This window comes from Bombus flavifrons, chromosome 8 (genome assembly GCF_040668555.2).
Source record: "Bombus flavifrons isolate JBK064 chromosome 8, iyBomFlav1_principal, whole genome shotgun sequence".
Lineage (NCBI taxonomy): Eukaryota > Metazoa > Arthropoda > Insecta > Hymenoptera > Apidae > Bombus > Bombus flavifrons.
In genome coordinates this window covers 7,701,961-7,722,690 of record NC_138449.1, presented here as the reverse complement: position 1 = coordinate 7,722,690, position 20,730 = coordinate 7,701,961, and the positions used below count along the sequence as shown (strand labels likewise).

At 36.3% G+C, this 20,730-nt stretch overlaps 1 protein-coding gene across 5 annotated transcripts in view; it reads left to right on the top strand.

Moving 5' to 3' along the window:
• The window catches only part of kn (EBF transcription factor knot), a 95,758-nt gene extending 78,019 nt beyond the window's left edge, over nucleotides 1-17,739 (top strand). The window contains exons 7-14 of one of the 5 annotated variants that reach the window (XM_069118552.1): nucleotides 4,774-4,855; nucleotides 7,367-7,499; nucleotides 11,317-11,471; nucleotides 11,624-11,750; nucleotides 12,216-12,518; nucleotides 13,227-13,469; nucleotides 13,811-14,048; nucleotides 15,470-17,739. In XM_069118552.1, the coding sequence (XP_068974653.1) occupies nucleotides 4,774-4,855; nucleotides 7,367-7,499; nucleotides 11,317-11,471; nucleotides 11,624-11,750; nucleotides 12,216-12,518; nucleotides 13,227-13,469; nucleotides 13,811-13,941 (1,174 nt within the window). In that variant the 3' untranslated portion in view covers nucleotides 13,942-14,048; nucleotides 15,470-17,739. Of the gene's footprint in view, nucleotides 1-4,773; nucleotides 4,856-7,366; nucleotides 7,500-11,316; nucleotides 11,472-11,623; nucleotides 11,751-12,215; nucleotides 12,519-13,212; nucleotides 13,470-13,810; nucleotides 14,049-15,455 lie in introns of those variants that run through there. The other 4 variants (XM_069118551.1, XM_069118553.1, XM_069118554.1 and 1 more) reach the window with 4 other exon arrangements.
• Nucleotides 17,740-20,730: the final 2,991 nt, after the last annotated feature.

The window sequence follows — 20,730 nt, the reverse complement described above, 5'->3', positions numbered from 1 at the left end:
TAGGAGGAAATGGATTTCTGATACGCGTAATGCTACCCTATTTGGAACTATTACGCGTAAGTCCCCAAGTAAGCCCCCTATATCCATTCACCCTTGGTCGAAATATATTTAGTAGATCAGAAGGCATCTATTTTCGCCTTAGCACCCGTGTACGTGTTGATAACGTGTAAATAAATCGAAAAATAATTACATGTTCGTTGTGAGAAATTCAAATTTCATATCTTACGATCTAATAATAATTCAACACGATTAATACAAAATTACATAAAAGTATAATAAAAAACAAAATGTTTTAATGAATATTTAATTAATTAGATTGCGTTTACAGTTCTATATTACTTTTATAATAACAAAATCGTCCAATATTAGTAATCCTCATATTTTTCCACCCTTACATTTCGATAAATACATATCACGAAACATCTTTCGGTTCGAAAATATTTCCACACAAATTACTTTCTTCGAGAGAGAAGCATCCTCTTCAATATAGTGAGAAAAATCGCTAATTGGTACACGGGAAATATTAACAAACCGCTGCACAAGTGCCGATGATTTACTGCAAGGTTTGATTGAATTCATTCGGTTCTGTTTACCTGGCCTCTCTCTTCCTTTCATTTTCCCTCTCCCTCTCACCGCGAACCTCCAATATTTAGCTCTTTTTTTTTCATTGACGTCGTTTATTTTTTCTGGCTCGTTCGTTCATCCATCCCGACGTTGCGAAGTTGTATACTGTAAAACTGGAAACAGCGAACGGTGCACGTTTCTCGCTACACGCCGTTGCCATTCTGTCTCCCCTTCTCCCCATCGCATACAACCCTCCGCTTTCCGCTGCGCGTTGCTGCGTTTTATTTTCATTTTAGCAGAGGCAACGGAAAGGTATGCTACAGATCGGAAGGTAGGTTGGGAATGATTTCTCAATTGGTCGGCCTCTGTATATTTTATTCCGTGTCAATTCGTTAGCAACCGAACAACGACCAATACAGCAAGAATCAACCGATCCGTTCCTCGCATTCACTGACAAAACATTTTAATTACGAAACTATAATATTTACGTTCATACGATACTGATCATCCCACTTCTGAGCATATTAACGTTAAGAGTTTTTGCTCATTACTTTTTACATTTTTTAATGTTTTTAAACTAAATTTTTTAGAAGGATTTGGGCTGACAATTTTTGTTTTATCTTTAAGAATTCGTTATATTATACAGATTTGTCAAAGATCTTCGTCTTCGAACAATATATATGTTTTAAAGATCAAGCGAATAGTTACAATTTCTAATATGTATTTGTATTAAATTGTAAAATATTGACATTCGGGTATTTTAAGGAATATATATATTTTGTTAAGTGATTTATTGTAGAGTATATAAATCTTCACTGTTGATACAAACGATCTTTAACTCCATCAAACGTTTCAATGACGTAAAATACACCTCCCGGCTGTGTTAAGCGACGATCCAGAATAGGTTTTATCGCGAAAACTGGCGCAAGCTCGCGGAAAGCATCGCTGAAGGAGAAAAATCTAATAGATGATCGAAATCGAGTTTGAGCCCCTGTAAGAAACTGGCCTTTCCACCCTTCTTGCTCGTGTTCGCGTTACAACATCGTCGATACTGTCGCCCCATCGAGCTTAGAATGAAATCCAGTTCGCATTTGAATCAGTCGGTAACGCAATCCATTAGCTCCTAACAGCCAATACTCCGAGGAGAGCGTGGAAGAAAACGACTCTAAAAAGGAAAAAGAATGGAGGGATGGATAGACGTCAATACGAACCGTAGGGTGTCGCGAATGATTAGTGTTACGTATGAGTATATTCTATGCAACAAGAAGTCATTACACGAAATGTTTAGAAGAATGATTTTTATTTCTCCGATGTCTTTTTATTTATTGGAATATAAAGCTTCTGCTAAAAAAAAGGAAATGAGAAAATTTCATTACTAAATTTATTATAAGTGTACGCGTTGTATAAATATTCGAACTAAAATATTAAAAACATAAGATATCACGTTTAGAATTATTAGCATTATATTTATATAAAAAAAGAACTGAAAACCACTAAAAGAACAATAAAAACATTGTTAGAAATAACTTTCATCATTGATGTATCAATGTATATTTTATAGTCTATATCAATATATATGTAAAACTATAAATACTATTCAAAAAGGACCGTGTACACAACCTACAAAATTAATTATGAAGTGTTTGTCTACTTGCATTCCACTTCTACTGCATAGAATTCCCTAAAGAGTCGTAAACCTCTTCATATTTCTTTCACTAACCATAACACGACTTAACGTCTATTAGTCGAGTTTAAAATATGATTGATTGTACTTCTCATCGCTAGACTCGTGAAGAAAGAAAATATTGTACATAATATCTAATAAATCGATAAACAAACAGTTACTACGAGCTACAAGAAAAATAGAACACTCGTGGTCGAAACAACTTGCTTGGTCATCCTCCTTCCCGTTAAAAACGTTAACACGCTAGACGTTTTCATGTCGCTTTTACAGGAACGTAGGTATACACAGGTATGGTCGATAGGATTCGTATCTGCAAAAGACTAGAAAGCGTCGTCGTTTTCCGCGCCTCAGGCACGACAGAGACATCGTGTTTAGAGCAAGATCCACAACGATGATAAGGTAAAGTACAATGCTTTGAATACCCATCCAGCATCTCGATAAGATCTTAACGTCCTCTAAGAGTAAACGAAATTAAATTCGCTCGGCGTTCTAAGAGCGGCCGAACGTAACCGTTAACACGAACCTAGAGCATAGTCCATGAATACGGATAGATACGAAAAGCATGAAGCAGGAGATCGATACGTTTCTTTCCCTTTCTCTTTCTGTATATCGTCCCTTCCCGTTCTTCCTCCGCCTTTTCTCTTTATATCCAGCCAGCAGTACTTCCCTTCCGTACTCACTACGCGAACAAGGGCTATCTCCCGATCGGTTTTCGTTTTTACTTTTCACTTTTCCAACTATATGGATTCCGTGCCAAACGTTCCACTCGGTTGACAACTTGCTCTGGATCATGCAACCGACGATAAAAGTGTCGTTTAGATAATCCGACCACGTGTAATGCGCGCTCACGCTGTCGTTATCTGCGCGCGTGCGATATCGCAAAGAGGAATGAATTGACGGCTCTGTTAGTACGGCACGAAGATATATCTACAAATAGAACCTTGCTGTTCGAACTACACACTAATTTCAATAGACATTTTGGAGTATATAACGTAGTATATATACGGACGTATTTGAAATAATCGTAAAAAGATTACGAAGAGAGATGAGTTTTGTAAAAGTTAGCAAGTAACATATACAAGATGTTACAAAATGGCGTTAATCGAATTTAATAAGTGTAATAAAAGATAAGTTTACACTATTATGATTACTTACGGCGAAGCGTGTTTCAACGTAGTTTACCGACTTCATTAACTTGTATACTAGACGTTATTTATACTATTATTACCGCTGCTCTATTTTCTTTCAATTTTATGGGAAATAAAAAGAACGGTGACGCGAGAGACGATGAGACGTGGCACGAGATAAATCAACGCAACGATAAGGACGATGGATCACGCGTATATAACACAACACCTAAACGATTTTATTCCTTCCAGCGTCCATAAAATTAAACGAACCGACATTTACTGTGTTCTATGCAGTCTTTCATTCCTCTGTTTATCTCTTAACGTATATAGAACACGGAAAATAGCGGAGACAAAGGAACAGGAAAGGAACGTGGTATCGATAGGAATCGAGGCGACGAAGTGAAATCAGACGAGTTCCTCCTACAGTTTCGCTTGGACGATTCGCGCAAACGAGAAAGAAAAAAGCGGGCGTCACTACTAGAAGGTATGCGTTTGATTTTTCGATGGAGTCCCGGATCGTATAGACGCAGTCCGTAGGGGGATAACAATGGTGTCCCACGGGAGGACAGGCCTACCAGCCACCCAGAAAACTACCCCTTCATCCGTCGAACTCTTCATCGTCTCGGTCCTCCTGATTGTTTCCTACGAGTTTTCTCCATTCTCTCTCGATCTATCTCAGTCTACCAACACAAATATATTCCGTATTTCGCTCTTTCTGTCTCTTCAGCGAATTCTTCTTTTGCCTTTCACTCTCACCAATGCAAACACGAGTATTCCCGCATCTACAAAAATTTTCTCAAATTCAATATTTCCCCTACAGTCTACATAATTCATGAAAATTGAATTGTCGGCTTTTCGCCTTAAAATTTGCTTTTTGTTCTGTGAGCTTTTTTAAATTTCTTTTGGAAGCCGTATGTTACCATCGTCTTGTTCATGTACTTACATAGATTAATATTATTTTATAATTCTTTATTCTTCGAATCATTCGTATCTTTAATACACATTCGTTGATTTTGGTGATCAGAAATATGTTGCAATTACACGTTATATCTGTTTTTGTATTTTAGAACGAAAACGAAGCTTTTACACTGATTTACAAAAAAATATATTTTTATAAAAATACGCGATCTGACATTTTGGATAGAGTGGCGCAGTAGCCACGTACGTTGGCATAGTATACAATGCCGTACGGTCCTAAAGGTCGAAGAACACGTGGTTGGGGGTTTAATCTAGAGAAATGCTGAATAATAGAGGCGAGTAGAACAGGGCTTACGATTGGCTTATGCAATATTCAGACTTACTTTCCAGCCAAGTTCGCGTTCTAATTAAGTTCTCGGCGTCGAAGAGCGTTAAGCACCTTGTCAACCGTTTAACTCCGGTCCCCTCTGCTTTCAGATTCTTCCTCAAGTTCTTCCTCAAGTGCAACCAGAACTGCCTTAAGAATGCCGGCAATCCACGTGATATGAGACGCTTCCAAGTAAGTTAACGTATCAATTTTTGCTAATTGAAACGCTTAAGAAGAAAAAATTGCCAGCGTGGTCAAAATGTCAAATTCGTAATTTTTGATAAAAATTTGATGAATATATAACAGTGAATCTTCAGGAATTTGAATGATCTTTTTCTGTATAATATATGGATAGAAATGTCTTCTTTGCATTATATATTTTCTTATATATCTTCATTTTCATTTCATAGGTACAAACCTTATACTTTAATCGTCAGTAACTTAATTTTCATATTTTAATGTAGCGTGAACTTTTATAACAATAATCTTTTAATTGTACGCGAGTTTCACATATAAATCACAAGTAAACCACAGATACGAATCAATCCTAAACATTACCCTAAAATAAAAACTCGTAATTTCATTACTGTTAAGTAACGTTTACATTAAAAATCCGAGAAGCAGCCGAACGCATAAAATGTTATTTCCGAGCGAGAAAGAAATTAGTGAACAGTTAGATTTTCTTCCGCGTCTCGAATCTCTTTTATTCGATTACAAAGTGGCTGAACAGAAAGGGAACGTAACAATCGTGCGATAAGGCGGACGGAACCAATGGAAGAAGGCGAAAAGACAGAGCGCAAAGTTTTTGGTAATTTATTTTTTAATTCTACCTTTTGTCTGTGGAAATGGATACGGACGGGGTGGCGAGATACGGCTGTCGGTGAGTAGGAGAGACCGTTATACGGAGGTGGGGGTGGAATGGGTGAACGGATACGGGGGTGGGTTGGTTGATGCCGCGCTGAGCTAATTGCCAACCCCTTGGATTACGTCTCTTGGATGGGGATCTCAACTTCCGACGATGGCCGACCATCGGGAAATTGCTGTCTCCTCGACCAACTTCTTCTTTTCTTTTTCGAAATTAAAAAAGAATGCTTCCAAGTGGAAGCTACGCATTTCTAGGCGTACTATACAACGATACGCCGGCATGCTATTCCGACACATTTTTCGTCTTCTCGTCTTCGTTCCTCTGGCCAATTAATATAATTAATCGACGTTAGTTTGACTTGAAATGCTGATGATTTCAACTTTATCGATAAAAGAAATATATATAAGAAAAAAAAAAATTGTAAATTCTAAAAGCATTGTATAATATATTACACCTATGATAACTTTAATATGATTTATTTTTTATATAATATCAATGTATATTTTTTATATAATTTCCAAACCTTGTCTTTCAATTTTTCATGGACTCATTTTTGTATTCGACCACTCAAAGGTAAACCAAAGTTAAAGTGCTTATTATTTCACCGAATTTGTTTAGAAATTGCATATTACTTGACGTAGCGAATTAAAATTTTAGCAGTACTCCTTCCGTTTCCTTGAAAATTTCTCTGGCGAAGGGCAGCCAGGTTATACTCACCCTTGTGCTGGCCAAGTTTGCACGACGTTACGCGCTAGGTACCACAGCCAACTAGCCAAGAAAGTTGAGAAGTTGCGGAAGGACAAAACTTCAGGCATTTACCAACCGCCCAGTCGATTTTATAAACGTTCTTTCTACTTTCTCCCGAAAATCATCGTTCTCTTGTTTGCATCCGGCAAACTCGAGGTTAACCACGTGGTTTGTTTCAATTTGTCTAAACTTCCATTCGCAAAAGTATGCTCTCTATATTATGGAAGTGAAAGAAATATACATACGTCACCAATAAAGTTACATTATTCACATCACATATCAATAGAATTATTGTATAATTATATTTGTAAAGGTTCTCCAACTAATATTTTATAAATTTATTTTAAAAGAAGATAATTTTATAATTAATGAGAATGAATTTTCCTTTTATTAGTACGCAATATTTAAATAAGAAAAATATTTAATAGTACTTACAATGCTCTAGGTTGCTTACACGAGGCAACCATATTCCAAGGCTCAGCTTTAATGAGATTATATTCATACATTTGTACGATAGTATCTATCATACGTGCAAATAGGGGGTCACGAGAGTCACGGAATGCATGGCGAATACACATAATGCAATGTAGTAAATCAGGTTACATTGCTTGTTCGCAAGAGATATGATTAACATATACATGCACTGTACTTACATAATACGTAAATAAAATTACGCAACGTGTTGTACGACATAGTTTCTGTATACACACCCTTTTGTGTTCTATTTGACGATGGCTTAACATGTTTTAAACTATACCGGAGACTAAAAATTTATCTGTATTACGACGTGAAACTAGAACTTCGATATCTATTTTTATTTATATATTTATTATTGTAAATCTAAAAACGATATGAAAATTAAATGCGATGTTGAAATTCTTTAATCTGTGATAGACAAATTAATGTTGATAATTTGACCTCTTTTAATAACAAGAAAAATGTTTCATCTTATGTAAGATTCGAAATTATCTTGGGAATGTAATTTCTCTGTCCCATTAATTTGGATTATTTTATGGAATTAAAAATATACGTTATAATTTTACTAATTTTTTTAAAGTAAAATCTTATATCAACGAATTTCAACGTAACAGGTGGTCATTTCCACGCAAGTAGGAGTGGAGGGACCGCTACTGGCCGTCTCGGACAACATGTTCGTTCACAACAACAGCAAACACGGACGTAGAACGAAACGATTGGATCCCAGTGATCCTGGTGAATACAACAGTGAGTACCATGAACTACGATTGTAAAGTAAATGATGCGTAAAAGCATCGTATTAGAAATAGATTTTTACTAAGCAAACGCGACGGAAGTGTAATTTTAAGGTCGCATTTCGTACGATACAGAACGCTATTAATTTGCTGTAATATTATACGAAGATGATAATAACGTGCGATTACGAAAGTGATTGTACTTGCAATACGTAATTAAAATAATATAACACTGGTAATCGAGTTTAAGCAAAGCTTTTGTAACGATCCGTCTTTATCGCGGTGACGTCTTAAATACTTACGATCAATCATTTCAGATATTTCATTCTTTTACGAATACATTATGATTAATGGCAATGTATGATTTATCACAGAGTTCATTTGCAACGATTATAAAAAATGTAATATGCCTAGAAATAATAAAAGTATATGAAAGGCTTGTAACTTTATGTGAATACGAATAACGTTAAATATTAATATTACAATTTTTAGTGATATCCCTGCAAACTATGAATACTTATCAAATGTTGCTTTAAGTAGAACATGTAAATAAGATGACAGTGAATTAAATTCCACACGAGACGCGCAATTAATCGCGTACACGTAATCTTACGATAGTTCTTCGACCGATTTATAGTCGTCATTTACAATTGGAAGATCCTGGGCGTTCGAGCAGCGTTTCCCTTCCTTACGGAATTCTCGAATGAAAGGGAAGGGTACGGTAGCGGGGTGAGTTGGTTTCTTCGAGATCGGTATAACGACTCGAGAGCCATAGTAGAGGGTGGAATCGTAAGAGGAGAGGGAGGGGCATGCTCGGAGGATAGGATATAAGGAGTCATAGGGCAATTCAGCAAAGTTTGGCGTCGGTCGCGCATACAAACGGCTGATATCGTGCGGCCACCCCTTGACTACGCGCGTTCTCCTCTTCTCCTAGCTTTCTTCTTCCAACCTTTCTTCCTTGCTGCGCCAAGACAAGATGTAAATCAATGGGATGCGGGAAAACGAGGGATCCACCACGTTTCTCTCTGTGCTTTCTCCATTGCTCTTATTTCCTCCGTTTCTCTTCTCGCTCCTCTCCGCAGGTTTCAAGCTTTCTTTCCACCCTACCGTATCTTTTCGTTTCTTTTTTTGCCGGGCTGGCTGCCATCAAGCGGAAAGACACAAGTAGAACAGGAACAAAAGGGAACAAAGAAGGAGAGGAAACTCGGGATTGACCTCTCTTTTCTTCCTTTTCTCCCCACTTTCTCTTTCTCTCTTTTAGCAGTGGTTGCTGCGAGGTGTTGGTTTGTGAATTCTAAGTTTATGCTATCTCATCCTCTCAGCTTTCGCAACTGCTGTGACGCTATACCGCTAGCACTCTTTCCAAATTCCCTAGCGAGCAACTCCCAAAACGCTGAAACAGGCATACCGATGAGACAAAAGGAGAAGACGCGCTGAAAGGACAAAATCAGAGAGAAAGAGGAAACGGACAAAAAGATAGCTCGTAACTACAATCGAATTTTCCTATCCGTTTTAGAAATCGGAGTTTAGATCTGTCAAAGCTGCAACACTAAGATAGTGTTTACCAAATTTACTTACGCCAATATCGAAATTACGTTTTATTTCACTGAAGTAGCTCTAACTAACATCGTTCATTACAATTTTAAATTTTCCATAAGCACCCGCAGTCCATTTGTTACTATCGTATTTTCTCTAATTACACCATGGAAAGTTTCTGAATGAAATTTAATTAAATATTAGAATATATATGTTTGCGTGGTTCTATTTACAAAGATATAAACGATAATTAAGGAGCATGAATTATGCGAGTCGCCTAGGTAAAGAGAAAGCAGTTTGGCCATAAAACATCGGCTTAATGACGCCGTTCGCGGTGAAAGTGAAAGCAATTTCTTTCTGCAGAAGTTCGCGGGTCTTTATCAGGGTAAACGAAGTTATCGCGCGATCTCACAGTGATCAGAGAGAATCGGGCCGAACGTGTTGGAGTACAACGAGTCTTCGACTTTGGCCATGGTTTCGTGGTAAAAGAGGAACTCGAGAGAGTAGGAAAGAGTAGTAAGGGTAGCATCCCTTACCACTCGCTAGTGGCACGGGGGATTTTATTTATTCCGGGTTGGTACGCTTGTTCCGGCCTCCTCCACAGAATCCCTCTTTTCAACCCTCCTCTACCTCTTACCACTTTACCTCCTCCTACTCTTCTACCCCATGCCATCGCACCCGACAATTCTCCAGCAGGGTGGTTGCCAACGTCGCTGACTCTGTTTAACGACTTTCTTATACATTGAATGTAATAAATACCTTTGTCCCATTCAAGAATCTCCATTTACACGGAAACTGCTACTCTTTAACGCTGTACTGTCCTCGAGTACTTAAATTTTCTTCTACTTTATTACAAACAGACGGTATAAACGTGCAAAACATTGCAATATAAGAATGCCGATTAATATCTTTATCTACAATAGGTACGAATAATTTTAATTCTTTTTATTAATATTTAATAGTCGATAGGAATAATCGTATCGTTATTATTAAATTTCCAAAATGTAAACCACTTCTGGAATACAGTCATTAACTTTTTGAGATCACACACACCATGTCCACTGTCAAGATCTCCTAAACCTTTTAAGATTTATACAGAAGCGTAAGCACTCGAGGTGGAAACTGTTTGAGCATCACTGGGAGCAATATACCATGATGTCAGCTACTCTGCCGTGGCTCCGCTCTGCCAGGGTTGGTACCGGGGGTGGCTTGGCTTCGCTGGGGTACAAAATGATATCATTGGGTTATAAATTCCAAGCAGAGACACCAGCGTCCCGATCGCCCCCCTCTCCTTTCCTTCTTGTTACAACCCTTCTCCGGCCACTCCAGCCCTCAGCCTCTTTCTCCTGTCCGCTTCCTCCCCTTTCTCTTTCTCTTACTCTTTCTCCTTGCCACGCTGCCACGGGAAATATATCTACCACGCGGCCTCGGCCGAATAAACAGAATATTCAGATAATTTTCCGTATCCCACCCCCTAACTAACTGTCTCAGCTTACTCCGTGCGATCGGAGGTATTCGAGTAATTTTTCAACTTCCATTATTACGAGTTTTTCATTCTTGTATATCATTTCTTATTGTTTTCGTGATTTCAAATATAACACCGATATTACACTTCCGTTTATAAGTTGACAAATCATTTGTTCTTGTACAGCACGTGATAATTACACTGTTTTATACTTTTATTTATGTAAAGAGTTTTTATCAATCCTATTAAATATTGTAAAGAACGCTATATTTTAGAAACTTTATATGTTTTTCTTTATTACCTGTGTACATTTTATGCATTTTTACATTCCCAAATTTGACATAAATACGTACAAGTCTACAATATTCGTCTTGATATATGTATATATTTTGCATTTTGATTCTACCGTATACAGAAATTTGATATGTATATACATTTCATAAAATCTATTTTAGAGTAAATTAGGTCATACATAGTTAGAATGTTAATGCTTAGAATAATTCTATGGCGCAACACTACAAGCATACAAATGTAAATGGCTAATCATACTATAATGTTAAGATATTAACATTGCATATAATTTTCACTGGCGCTGCAGAAAGGTGTAATTTAAAGCAATATTTCGCTGGAATTAACTTCAAATTTCACAAAGTCACAATAACTTTAACAACGTCGTTTATACATGTATGATATAGGTATAACTATACGAAAAGTTGTAGGATACTCGTTGAAGAAAGACAATAAATGTTATTATATTGACATTTTAAAGCGAAACGTAATCATTATATCAATATGTTAAACTAATAATATTGTGTATCCGCAAAATCAGGTCTCTATACGCCTGTACCTCTTCAAACACCGTGCATAAAAGCGATATCACCAAACGAAGGCTGGACATCCGGTGGATCCACGGTAATAATCATTGGAGAGAACTTCTTCGACGGACTTCAAGTCGTTTTTGGGTCGATGTTGGTTTGGAGTGAGGTATGTAAAATTTTATGTTTTAACAAAGATAATTGGAATAGAAAAAAATTTGTAACTGAACTAAATATCAAGATGTACATTACATATATGTATATCTTACACTATACATACATACGTATCTTGCTTCACATTCATTTATTTTTTTCTTCCAGCTAATTACACCAAACGCAATTAGAGTACAAACTCCACCACGACAGATACCAGGCGTCGTTGAAGTTACGTTATCCTACAAAACTAAACAATTCTGTAAAGGAGCACCTGGTAGATTTGTTTATGTTTGTGAGTATAATAACTGTATAACTTATGTAGATAAGAGATTCATATAATTTATGTTCCAATGTAGGTAGAAATGATAATTAAATTTTATATCACATATATATATTTATACATATTATGAATACCACAATCAATACGTAAAAGGCGAAAGATAACTAAAGAGCTTTCTGAACAAAGGGTCTATAGGTCTATGGTACCTAAATATACGTATATGTGTAATAGATTACGACAGAATATTTCCTGGAATTATTATGGATCATTATGGTTTATTTTATAAACATAAAGAAACAAAGTTCTGTAGTTGTGAAGCTTCCAACGTAATTTATTCGATTTACTATTTTGACTTCTGAGCCCTTTTTCCATAAAACTTGGAAATTAACAGAGATTAGTACAAATGAATGCACAAGCTATAATTACGTATATGATCCTATAGATTATTACTAATGTAAAGTTTGACACACTTTTCAGCATTAAATGAACCCACGATCGACTACGGCTTCCAAAGGTTACAGAAACTTATTCCACGTCATCCAGGAGATCCTGAAAAATTACCAAAAGAAATCATATTAAAAAGGGCGGCGGATCTTGCAGAAGCCTTATACAGTATGCCGAGAAGCGGGAACGCTGGAATTACGGGAGCACCTAGAAGTCCAGGATCGGGCCATCCACCTGCACCACCAACATCTAGTTCGGCAACAGCGTTCAACTCGTACACAGGACAACTTGCAGTGACAGTACAGGAAAACGGTAGCGCGGCGAAATGGACAGACGGTAAGTATTATAGCGATATTCTATGTCTAGATCACACGATAACACAGTCATTATAACAATTAGAAACGCGAAACGATTGCGGTGCAAGATACCGTGTCACGCTAATTACAAATAGCATCTGTTGCGGAAGTTAACATTGTCTATATATATATATATATATATATATATGGTGAACAACATATTCAAAATTAAAATATCTCTTAATAAGTACATATAATGAGTTATTGCACCGTTCCACGCGGGATCTCAAACGCGAATCTTATCTGTTTCATTGAACTTGTATAGCTAGTTCTGCGCATTTAATATTCGATGTATAACTTGACCCAACATCATTTGCTAAACAATTAATCGAGTACTGACGCGTAAAGCCAATCTATTTCTTTAGCTTTAAACTTGTTCTCTTTCTTTTCTTCAGCTTCTTCTACAAACAGCATCAAAATAGAAATATATATAACACTTCTCTACGTCTAAATAGCGTCTTTCATATACTATTATACATATTATACAAAGTACAACAGAACGATTGAATTGACTCCAATTGCTTCGATATTGATAACACGATATGAAACTTAAAATTAGCTCGAAATAAACGCGTTTATCCGCCGTTATAAGTCATCTCCTCCTCGTTCGGGTGTAATAGGCAAGACGCTATGAACAGAATGATGAAATACTGACGAGTTCGTCTGACGGGCAGGTTTCTATTTCTAGACGGTAGTTCCGTGACGACAGGAGCCGGTGCTGCAGGCGGAGGTGGCGGTGGTGGTAGCGTCGGAGGAAGCGTCGGTGGCAGCGCCGATGCCTATAGGCAAAGCAGTAGCGCGAGTCCACGTGGAGTCGTGACCGGTGGTGGTTATTGCGGAAGTTCGGCTAGCACACCTCACAGTCACAGCACAAACGGAAGTTACTCGGTAGCCAATCCGTACACTGGTAGCCCGACTCTTTATACATCGCGTAAGTATATCTCATTCGATGATATCAACCTTGTCTCTGTATTTTCCAATTTTATTTACTTAATCCTGTCGATTCCGCTTCATGATTTTTGTAACTTCTCGACAATTCGAAACGTGTATCCGTACTAACAGAGTGATGGAAAATTCTATTTTATTCCGGTCGAATGAAAAGAAAGTTAACAAAAGTACCTTCCCGATACATTTCGAGCTGTAATTTAATATGCATGTTGTGTGTGAATTTGTGTACACGTGAAACTATGGCACGCATGCGCTTGTTACGTATACGTATGGTTCTGGCGCACGCACTTTATGATTTTCCCTTATGTGAAATTTTCGTTTTAGCGCACGAACAGTATGGCATTTTCTATACGTCCGGGGATGGGAGTGCGTTCGCCCCAGTAGTACGACCACCGACCACCTCAGTCCCACCGCACTGGTCCACACAGCACCACCTCGCCACAGCCGCCCAGTAACCGCTAACCGTCCACCATCACAACCACCATCATCACCATCACAACCACCCTATGCACTGCGATTAAAGAATTATGAGAAACATGCACGAGAGACGAGACTCGAGGATGTATGTACACACACGTTCATTTATGAATAATTGATAATCCCTATCCCGTCCTTGATTTCATTAAATTGGATATTACGTCTCAGTTGCCTCTGTATGTATCATTATTATGAGATATATTATGTAGATATTCAGCTGAATCTTTACTTTGAATTTTTTATGTTTGACAATAAACAATGACTCGGATGTAATTTATGTGGTCTTCGAAATTTTTTATGCAATTTTTCAAATATTTAATCAATTTTAAAATTATTCTATGACTATGTACTAAATCATAAGAGTGGCTAGAATTTTCTCAAGATCGCTTCGTATTAAATTTTATACTGTTCGATATTTATTGTTCAATACTTTAAAACAAATTTACAAAATGAAATTATTTGCTGAAAGCGTGAAACACTTCTCGTAGCTTTATTATTATCGTGATATGCGAATATCCTTGTAGACGAAACGTTATAATATCGTTTATTGCCGTCGATTGTTAAGAAAGCCACTTAACCAATGAACGTTAGCGTCGTTAGAGCGGTCGTTTTGTTGGCACGTGTCCAAACGACGCGACATAGCACGAAGTTCCAAATATAGTCCTTCACCTTGTAATGAGCACTAGTCATCGATATAAAATTATTCCTGTTTATTAAACCCTATGATACATATAAGTTACAATTAGAGTATGCAGATATCAAATTTACTTAAACAGAGACATGCATGAAAAAATTACTCTACATTTATTCTTATTATCTCTTACATTTAAATTACAATTTTATTTCTGCGTATTTATACTGCTACTGTCCTTAAACTTTTTACTATTTTATTTATCTACATATAGTAAAGTATTAGAGTACTACAAGCACTAGAAACAATTAAATAACTATACCGGTATAATTTAATTTGTTCTACTTGAACTGGTGATTCCAGAACGCACTTCATATTACGATTTTATAAAGTATGCTTCCCCTTATCCGGCCTCGCATTGATCTGTCTCCGCTTTTAATCAACTCCATTTTCGTTGCCAAGCGCAAGAGGATAAATAAGGAAATTTTAATCGAACGAATGAACACATTCTTTAGGCGTAATTTTAAAATAACGTGAAAAACATGCTGAACGAATATAAAGAATTTAATTCAAGAGAAATCTCTTTCTATAAATATTATAATCAACTCAAATATTATAATCCAACTTTGTATTGTTTTTTAATATATAGCATTAGAGGAGTGTAAACACATAATCTCTTGCGACTGACCGTATATATTTTCGATTCAATTTTTCTTAAACATATAATTGCGCTTCGGTTAAATCTTCACATTTATAGTTATGTCAGAACAATTTAAAAGGGACATGTTTTCGAATCGCCAGTTCATTAATTACTTCTTAACTTGTAAGCTATAGTGAATGACACTAACATATAACCGACAGTGGGTATGTTGCAGGACTAGGAGAAGTGGTCGGTTCACCATTCAACATGAATCCATTTATGTTGCCCACCTGCAGTCAAGGATATTCAAACGCCGCCAGTCCGTTGCTCTCGTCGAACGGCAAATAGTGTTACGAGATGTAAGCTCCGACGAAAATATCGAGGGGTTATATGTTCACGGAAGCGACATCCATCGATGCGCAGGATTTCAACGAATTTGGATATTCTGATAATCATCGTATTCGCGATTGACAATCGCTTTCTTGAATCGAAATCGGTCCTCTCGATTCACGCATTTTATCTTTTCTCCAGTTGCCGCGTAACGGAAGAAGAAATCGTCGCAGAGAAGCATCTGTGTAATGATTTTCGTCGGAGCTGAGCGATGAATTCAGTTTTAGTGTGAGAGTATATCGAAACCAGAGCAAACAAAAATCGATAACGTTTTATCATTAACGATGATCGAATAAGTTAAGGAATGATACATATCGAAGCACATAGGGGTGTTTTCTTCATCTATTGACATAGTCGTTCGGTTCACATGTATAATACAATTTTTAGAGAATGAAATCGATTACATCCATTTCATTGTTAAGAAATATCTGATATAATATTTAACTAATAAATTATTTCTTTTATATTTCTAATTATTTCTCGTAAAATTGTATTCTACATAGAAATTGATCTGACATTTATTTGAACAGAAGGAACAGAAACTCATCCAAATTGCTATTTAATAAGTGAAACCATGATTATTTAAACGAATCGTAACGTGTTGTTCTAGTAATCGAATTTACAATTAATAATGATGGTTTGAATAATCGATCGATCCATCTATCGATGTTTCGAGGAACGAGGTTTCTATTCTGTCATAGAATGTAACATTAAATGGCAATTTGGAGGATTCATTTGCATTTCTGAAAAGCAGCCGAATGACTATTCTCTTTTCGTGTCTCCGATATCGCTATTTTTAATCTAGCTATCTCGATACGAAAAGATCACTCTTATCGATAGAGTCGAGTACCTCCTTTGCCCTGCGTCTCCTCTCGTATACGAAATTATTAAAAAAGTTGTAAAACTTGCGACAAAGTATTTTCAAGGTGTTTTTCTTCAACTTTGTAGTACGATGTTTCTAACGATATAAACGCCTAGTTGTTCGAGAGTTACAGAAGAGGCAATAGTATACGCAGGCGGGGACGTTCACAGGGTGCTGAGCAATTTTATATCAAAGCAAGCAAAGAGGCTAACGAGGGTCTAGGAAATAAAAATGACACCACTAGACGGACATATCGCTTATCAGTGAATAACAGACATCATAGTTTTAGAAAGCATTTTCGAGTTTGAAATTTTATCTTCCTACCCGTACGTTTTAAGAGACTACCCAATATCGGCTAGGTAGCGTAACGTCTAACTCGTAATTTGTAAATTTCCTTGTAAATATTGTTGCGATGTACAAAAAGATAAAAACTATTTCCAGGAATCCAACGAAACGATATTAACGTGATTGTAGGGCGAAAATTATTATATATAGATGTAAATAATCGTAGAGCGTCATAGCTTTATTCATATTGATTAATACGCTGGCGATCCAATCTTTTAACGGGCAAATCGACCGCGTGATCGTAATAATAAATAAATAAATACTCCCAGCTGTTTTCCATTGATATTTCTACTATCGGTAAAAAAAAAACTTCTTTCTTCCAACGTGTACATTTATACTGATTCGTATTCATGAAGAAAGAAGAAAGAAAGAAACGGTGATTAGAATGTCTGAATGGAAAATCACGGATAACGATATGAATTAGGACAAAACGTTAAAAATTGGATTCGTCCGTAGCAATTGTATAGAAACGTATAGTTGATTTGAATCGTTCGATAAGCCGGCCCAAAACTAATTTCACAGAAAACGAATCTCACGAAAGTATACGAAGCATGTACCGTTGCAGAATTGAAATCTCCAATTAGTTCAGATTTTGCAGCAGTTTACGAGCATAAACCGTATCGTTTGTTTCTTCTGAAACGAATGTCGTTAAAAGTTATTATTGTAAAAAGTTCCTTTTTGCATATCGACTTGGCAAGCTGACTTCCATTGTGGAAGACGCGCTCTTTGTCCCGGAGCCACACACGCTCTGTAATCTTGTGATCTTGATTATAATATTAATTATCACTTTCGTTCGATCACACAATGTCATCATCTTTTACATGGCGCGTCGTTCTTGTACGCATGCGAACGCACATGAGCATGTATACGCGCGTACAAACACTCGTCGATGTATATTAAAATAAATTAAACTTACATTTTTGAGAATTAAAATCAACAATACGAAATTTATTTGTGACTCCCCTTACGTCGATTTAATTTAGCGAATTTAGTGTGGAATTTTCTAAATAGTGGCAACTATTAAAAAGAACAAACAAGTAATCACATTGTTATTACTTTTAATATAGTAATTTTTCTAATAAACCTATGATGAAATATTATCTTTGAAACACACAAAAAATATTGTGTATTTTTATAAAATAATATATTTGCCTAATGATTACAATTTTTATTCCATTGGCTGAGTTAATATTACTATTTTATATAGTAACATTATTCTTATGTTTAATTAATTTTTGAATTTCGTACATTACTGTATGAAATTGTCCACTTTAAAAAGTCGTATTTATTTCATATTTTGGAGCTTAGTTTCCTTCGCAATTTTTCCAATCGTTTATCAAATCTTGTGAAAATTAATTTCGCGAAGTAAACTTCCATCTACGTTCTATTGGCAAATTATAGAATTGCATCAGAACCAGCAATCTAATAATAATTATCGCATTACATGGAAATAACAACTTAATCGCCGCGAGCATCGGCATAGCTCCCAGGAGAAACCACGTCGGGATCAACAAATAGCGAAACAGGATCTCGAGGACCACTTCGGTCCGATTAGTTCACATGGTGTCCTGTTACCTCGGCCAGCAAACGGTAGCGCGTACGGCGCGCGTTATTGTAAAGCTGTTTGTGTTATTAGATTTAGATTGGTCGACACGTGGCACGCGGTATGGCAGCCACGTGTCCCATTGCAAACGTTACAACGTGGATACAATACGAAATCGTTCTTCTTGCAATATTTCTTTCCGTGCCAACCCCTACAAAAACACGTTCTTTCATCGAGGATCCGTCAGTTTGCCATTATTTCCTGTGCGATATAGCGACACTCGGCGCACTCGGCACGCTCGATGATTAATTATTAATACAACTGCAAATCATTTTCTCAATCTTCTCATTTTATGTCTATTGTTTCGATAATTAGTGTTTTCTGTTCCTAAATTAATTATTAACGTTGCTATTGGATCGTTTGAATAAGTGAGAAATAAAGCAGACTTTAACAGCGTTGAATGCTGAAGTGCCTTTATGTTGTACATTTTATATTTCAGTACACTAATAGGCTTTCTCGCTCAGCTGTTTCGATCCTCTGATACAAACAAGCATGGTCCTTTCTACCCACCAATCCACCACGAGCAGTCAGCTTACTTTTTTTTTTTTGGCACGTGCGATCCCGTAAAATTCTATACGAGGCATGTCGCGCTCGATCTAATTGGAATCTAAAAAGAGAGAGATCACTCAGAAAAGAAAGAGAGAGAGAAACAAAAGGAGTAATTTTATGGAAATTCTTTAAAAAATTGTCCTCGTTCTAAGTAAATTCAAGATAGAAAGATTAAGTATCCGTATTTATGGTAAAATTATTTTCTTTTACAAGGCTTAATAATAATAAGAAATTTCAAAATTAATACGAATCTAAATAATTTTCAAGTAACATGAAAAGCTACAAATTTATACTCATCACACAATTATGTTCACCCGTACAATTCAAGATCATTATGTTTAAAAATTGAAATGCATCTAAACTATGGATATTTCTCGTAGGACATAAACATCTTCTAACAGAAATAAATAAAAGATGCGGTTCGAACTTATAGGAATTCGTATTTCGTTTTGTTTTCCACATTAATAGCAATTACAAAGGTTCGAGAAGTATGTTGACACGTTACTGCGTATGCTCTTTTGCGTCAGAGCGATATCGGGGTAGAATTTGAGTCGGGCGTCAAAGGGGATGAACCGGGACCGTTGGGAGCCGGCAGGGATAGGAGCAATCCGGTGATGCACCCCTGACAGTTCACTACGATAAGATCTGCTTTTCCGCCGAGTCGGCTCCATTTGAATTCTGTTTGTGAGCCCCAGTAACGCTACTCTTTCAATGTATTGTGCTTCTATCGATGGAAGAGAATATTACCATCTGCTGATTACCGGTAATCCTTATTCTGTGCTATTGAGTTTCCTTTTCTCTGCAACTCTTATAATATGATGGCAATAATAATAGTATGTGATGTTTGTAAAACAGGTATGAGAAGAGCTAAACTATCGTGAATTATGAGCGTAAAAATATATTTTAATATATTCGTATAAAATGGAAAATACAATTTGATTTATTTTTTAACAGGGCCATATCTTTTATTATTTTTGTCACGTTTACTTGTTTCAAACAATTCTTCCTTAGTTTTATAATATCTATACTTTTTGTTGACATCATGTTTCACTCTATGTTTGTCGTTATATATATATTGCTTTTAATACCGCACTTCGGTCTTCTTCTTACATATGTTTCCTTGCTATTTCGGATTGTTCCTCTTATACAGTATACAGTGGCGTGAAGAAGCTTTCGGAATTTCTCTTTATGTTACAATAAAAATAAAGAACATTTAGGTACGTAAAGAACTCTTTCACGTACGATTCTATCAATTAAATATTCAGTGTAGCTTATCATAAAACGTGCTTATGATAAAAAGATTTCTTAGCAAGTTCAAAAAGATGTTATATTGAAAACGATTCCACAGCATCAGTTCCATTTGACTTGTGATACAAGCTGATCATCTACTACACAGTGGAAGTACAAAATAAATCGTTTTTATTGTTACTATTGGCAAAATATGAAAAATGAAAAAAGTACGAATATTAATATTTGTACTTTAGTAATTCTTTATAAAAGAAAGAGGGAAAATACTACAATTTATGGCAGATATGTTATCCTAGAAAAGGTCTACAGATCATGATATATGTACTGTGTATATCTCTTTATCTATCGTAACACGAAGAGAAGTTCTAAAACCTTTTTCACACCATTGTATGTGTGTTAGAAATTATTGAAGAAAGATAAAACTGCTAGTTATTTGGAGACACGTAAGCTTCAAAATCATCTGTTTAAAAAATCGCTACTGTTAACTTATCAATGTAAG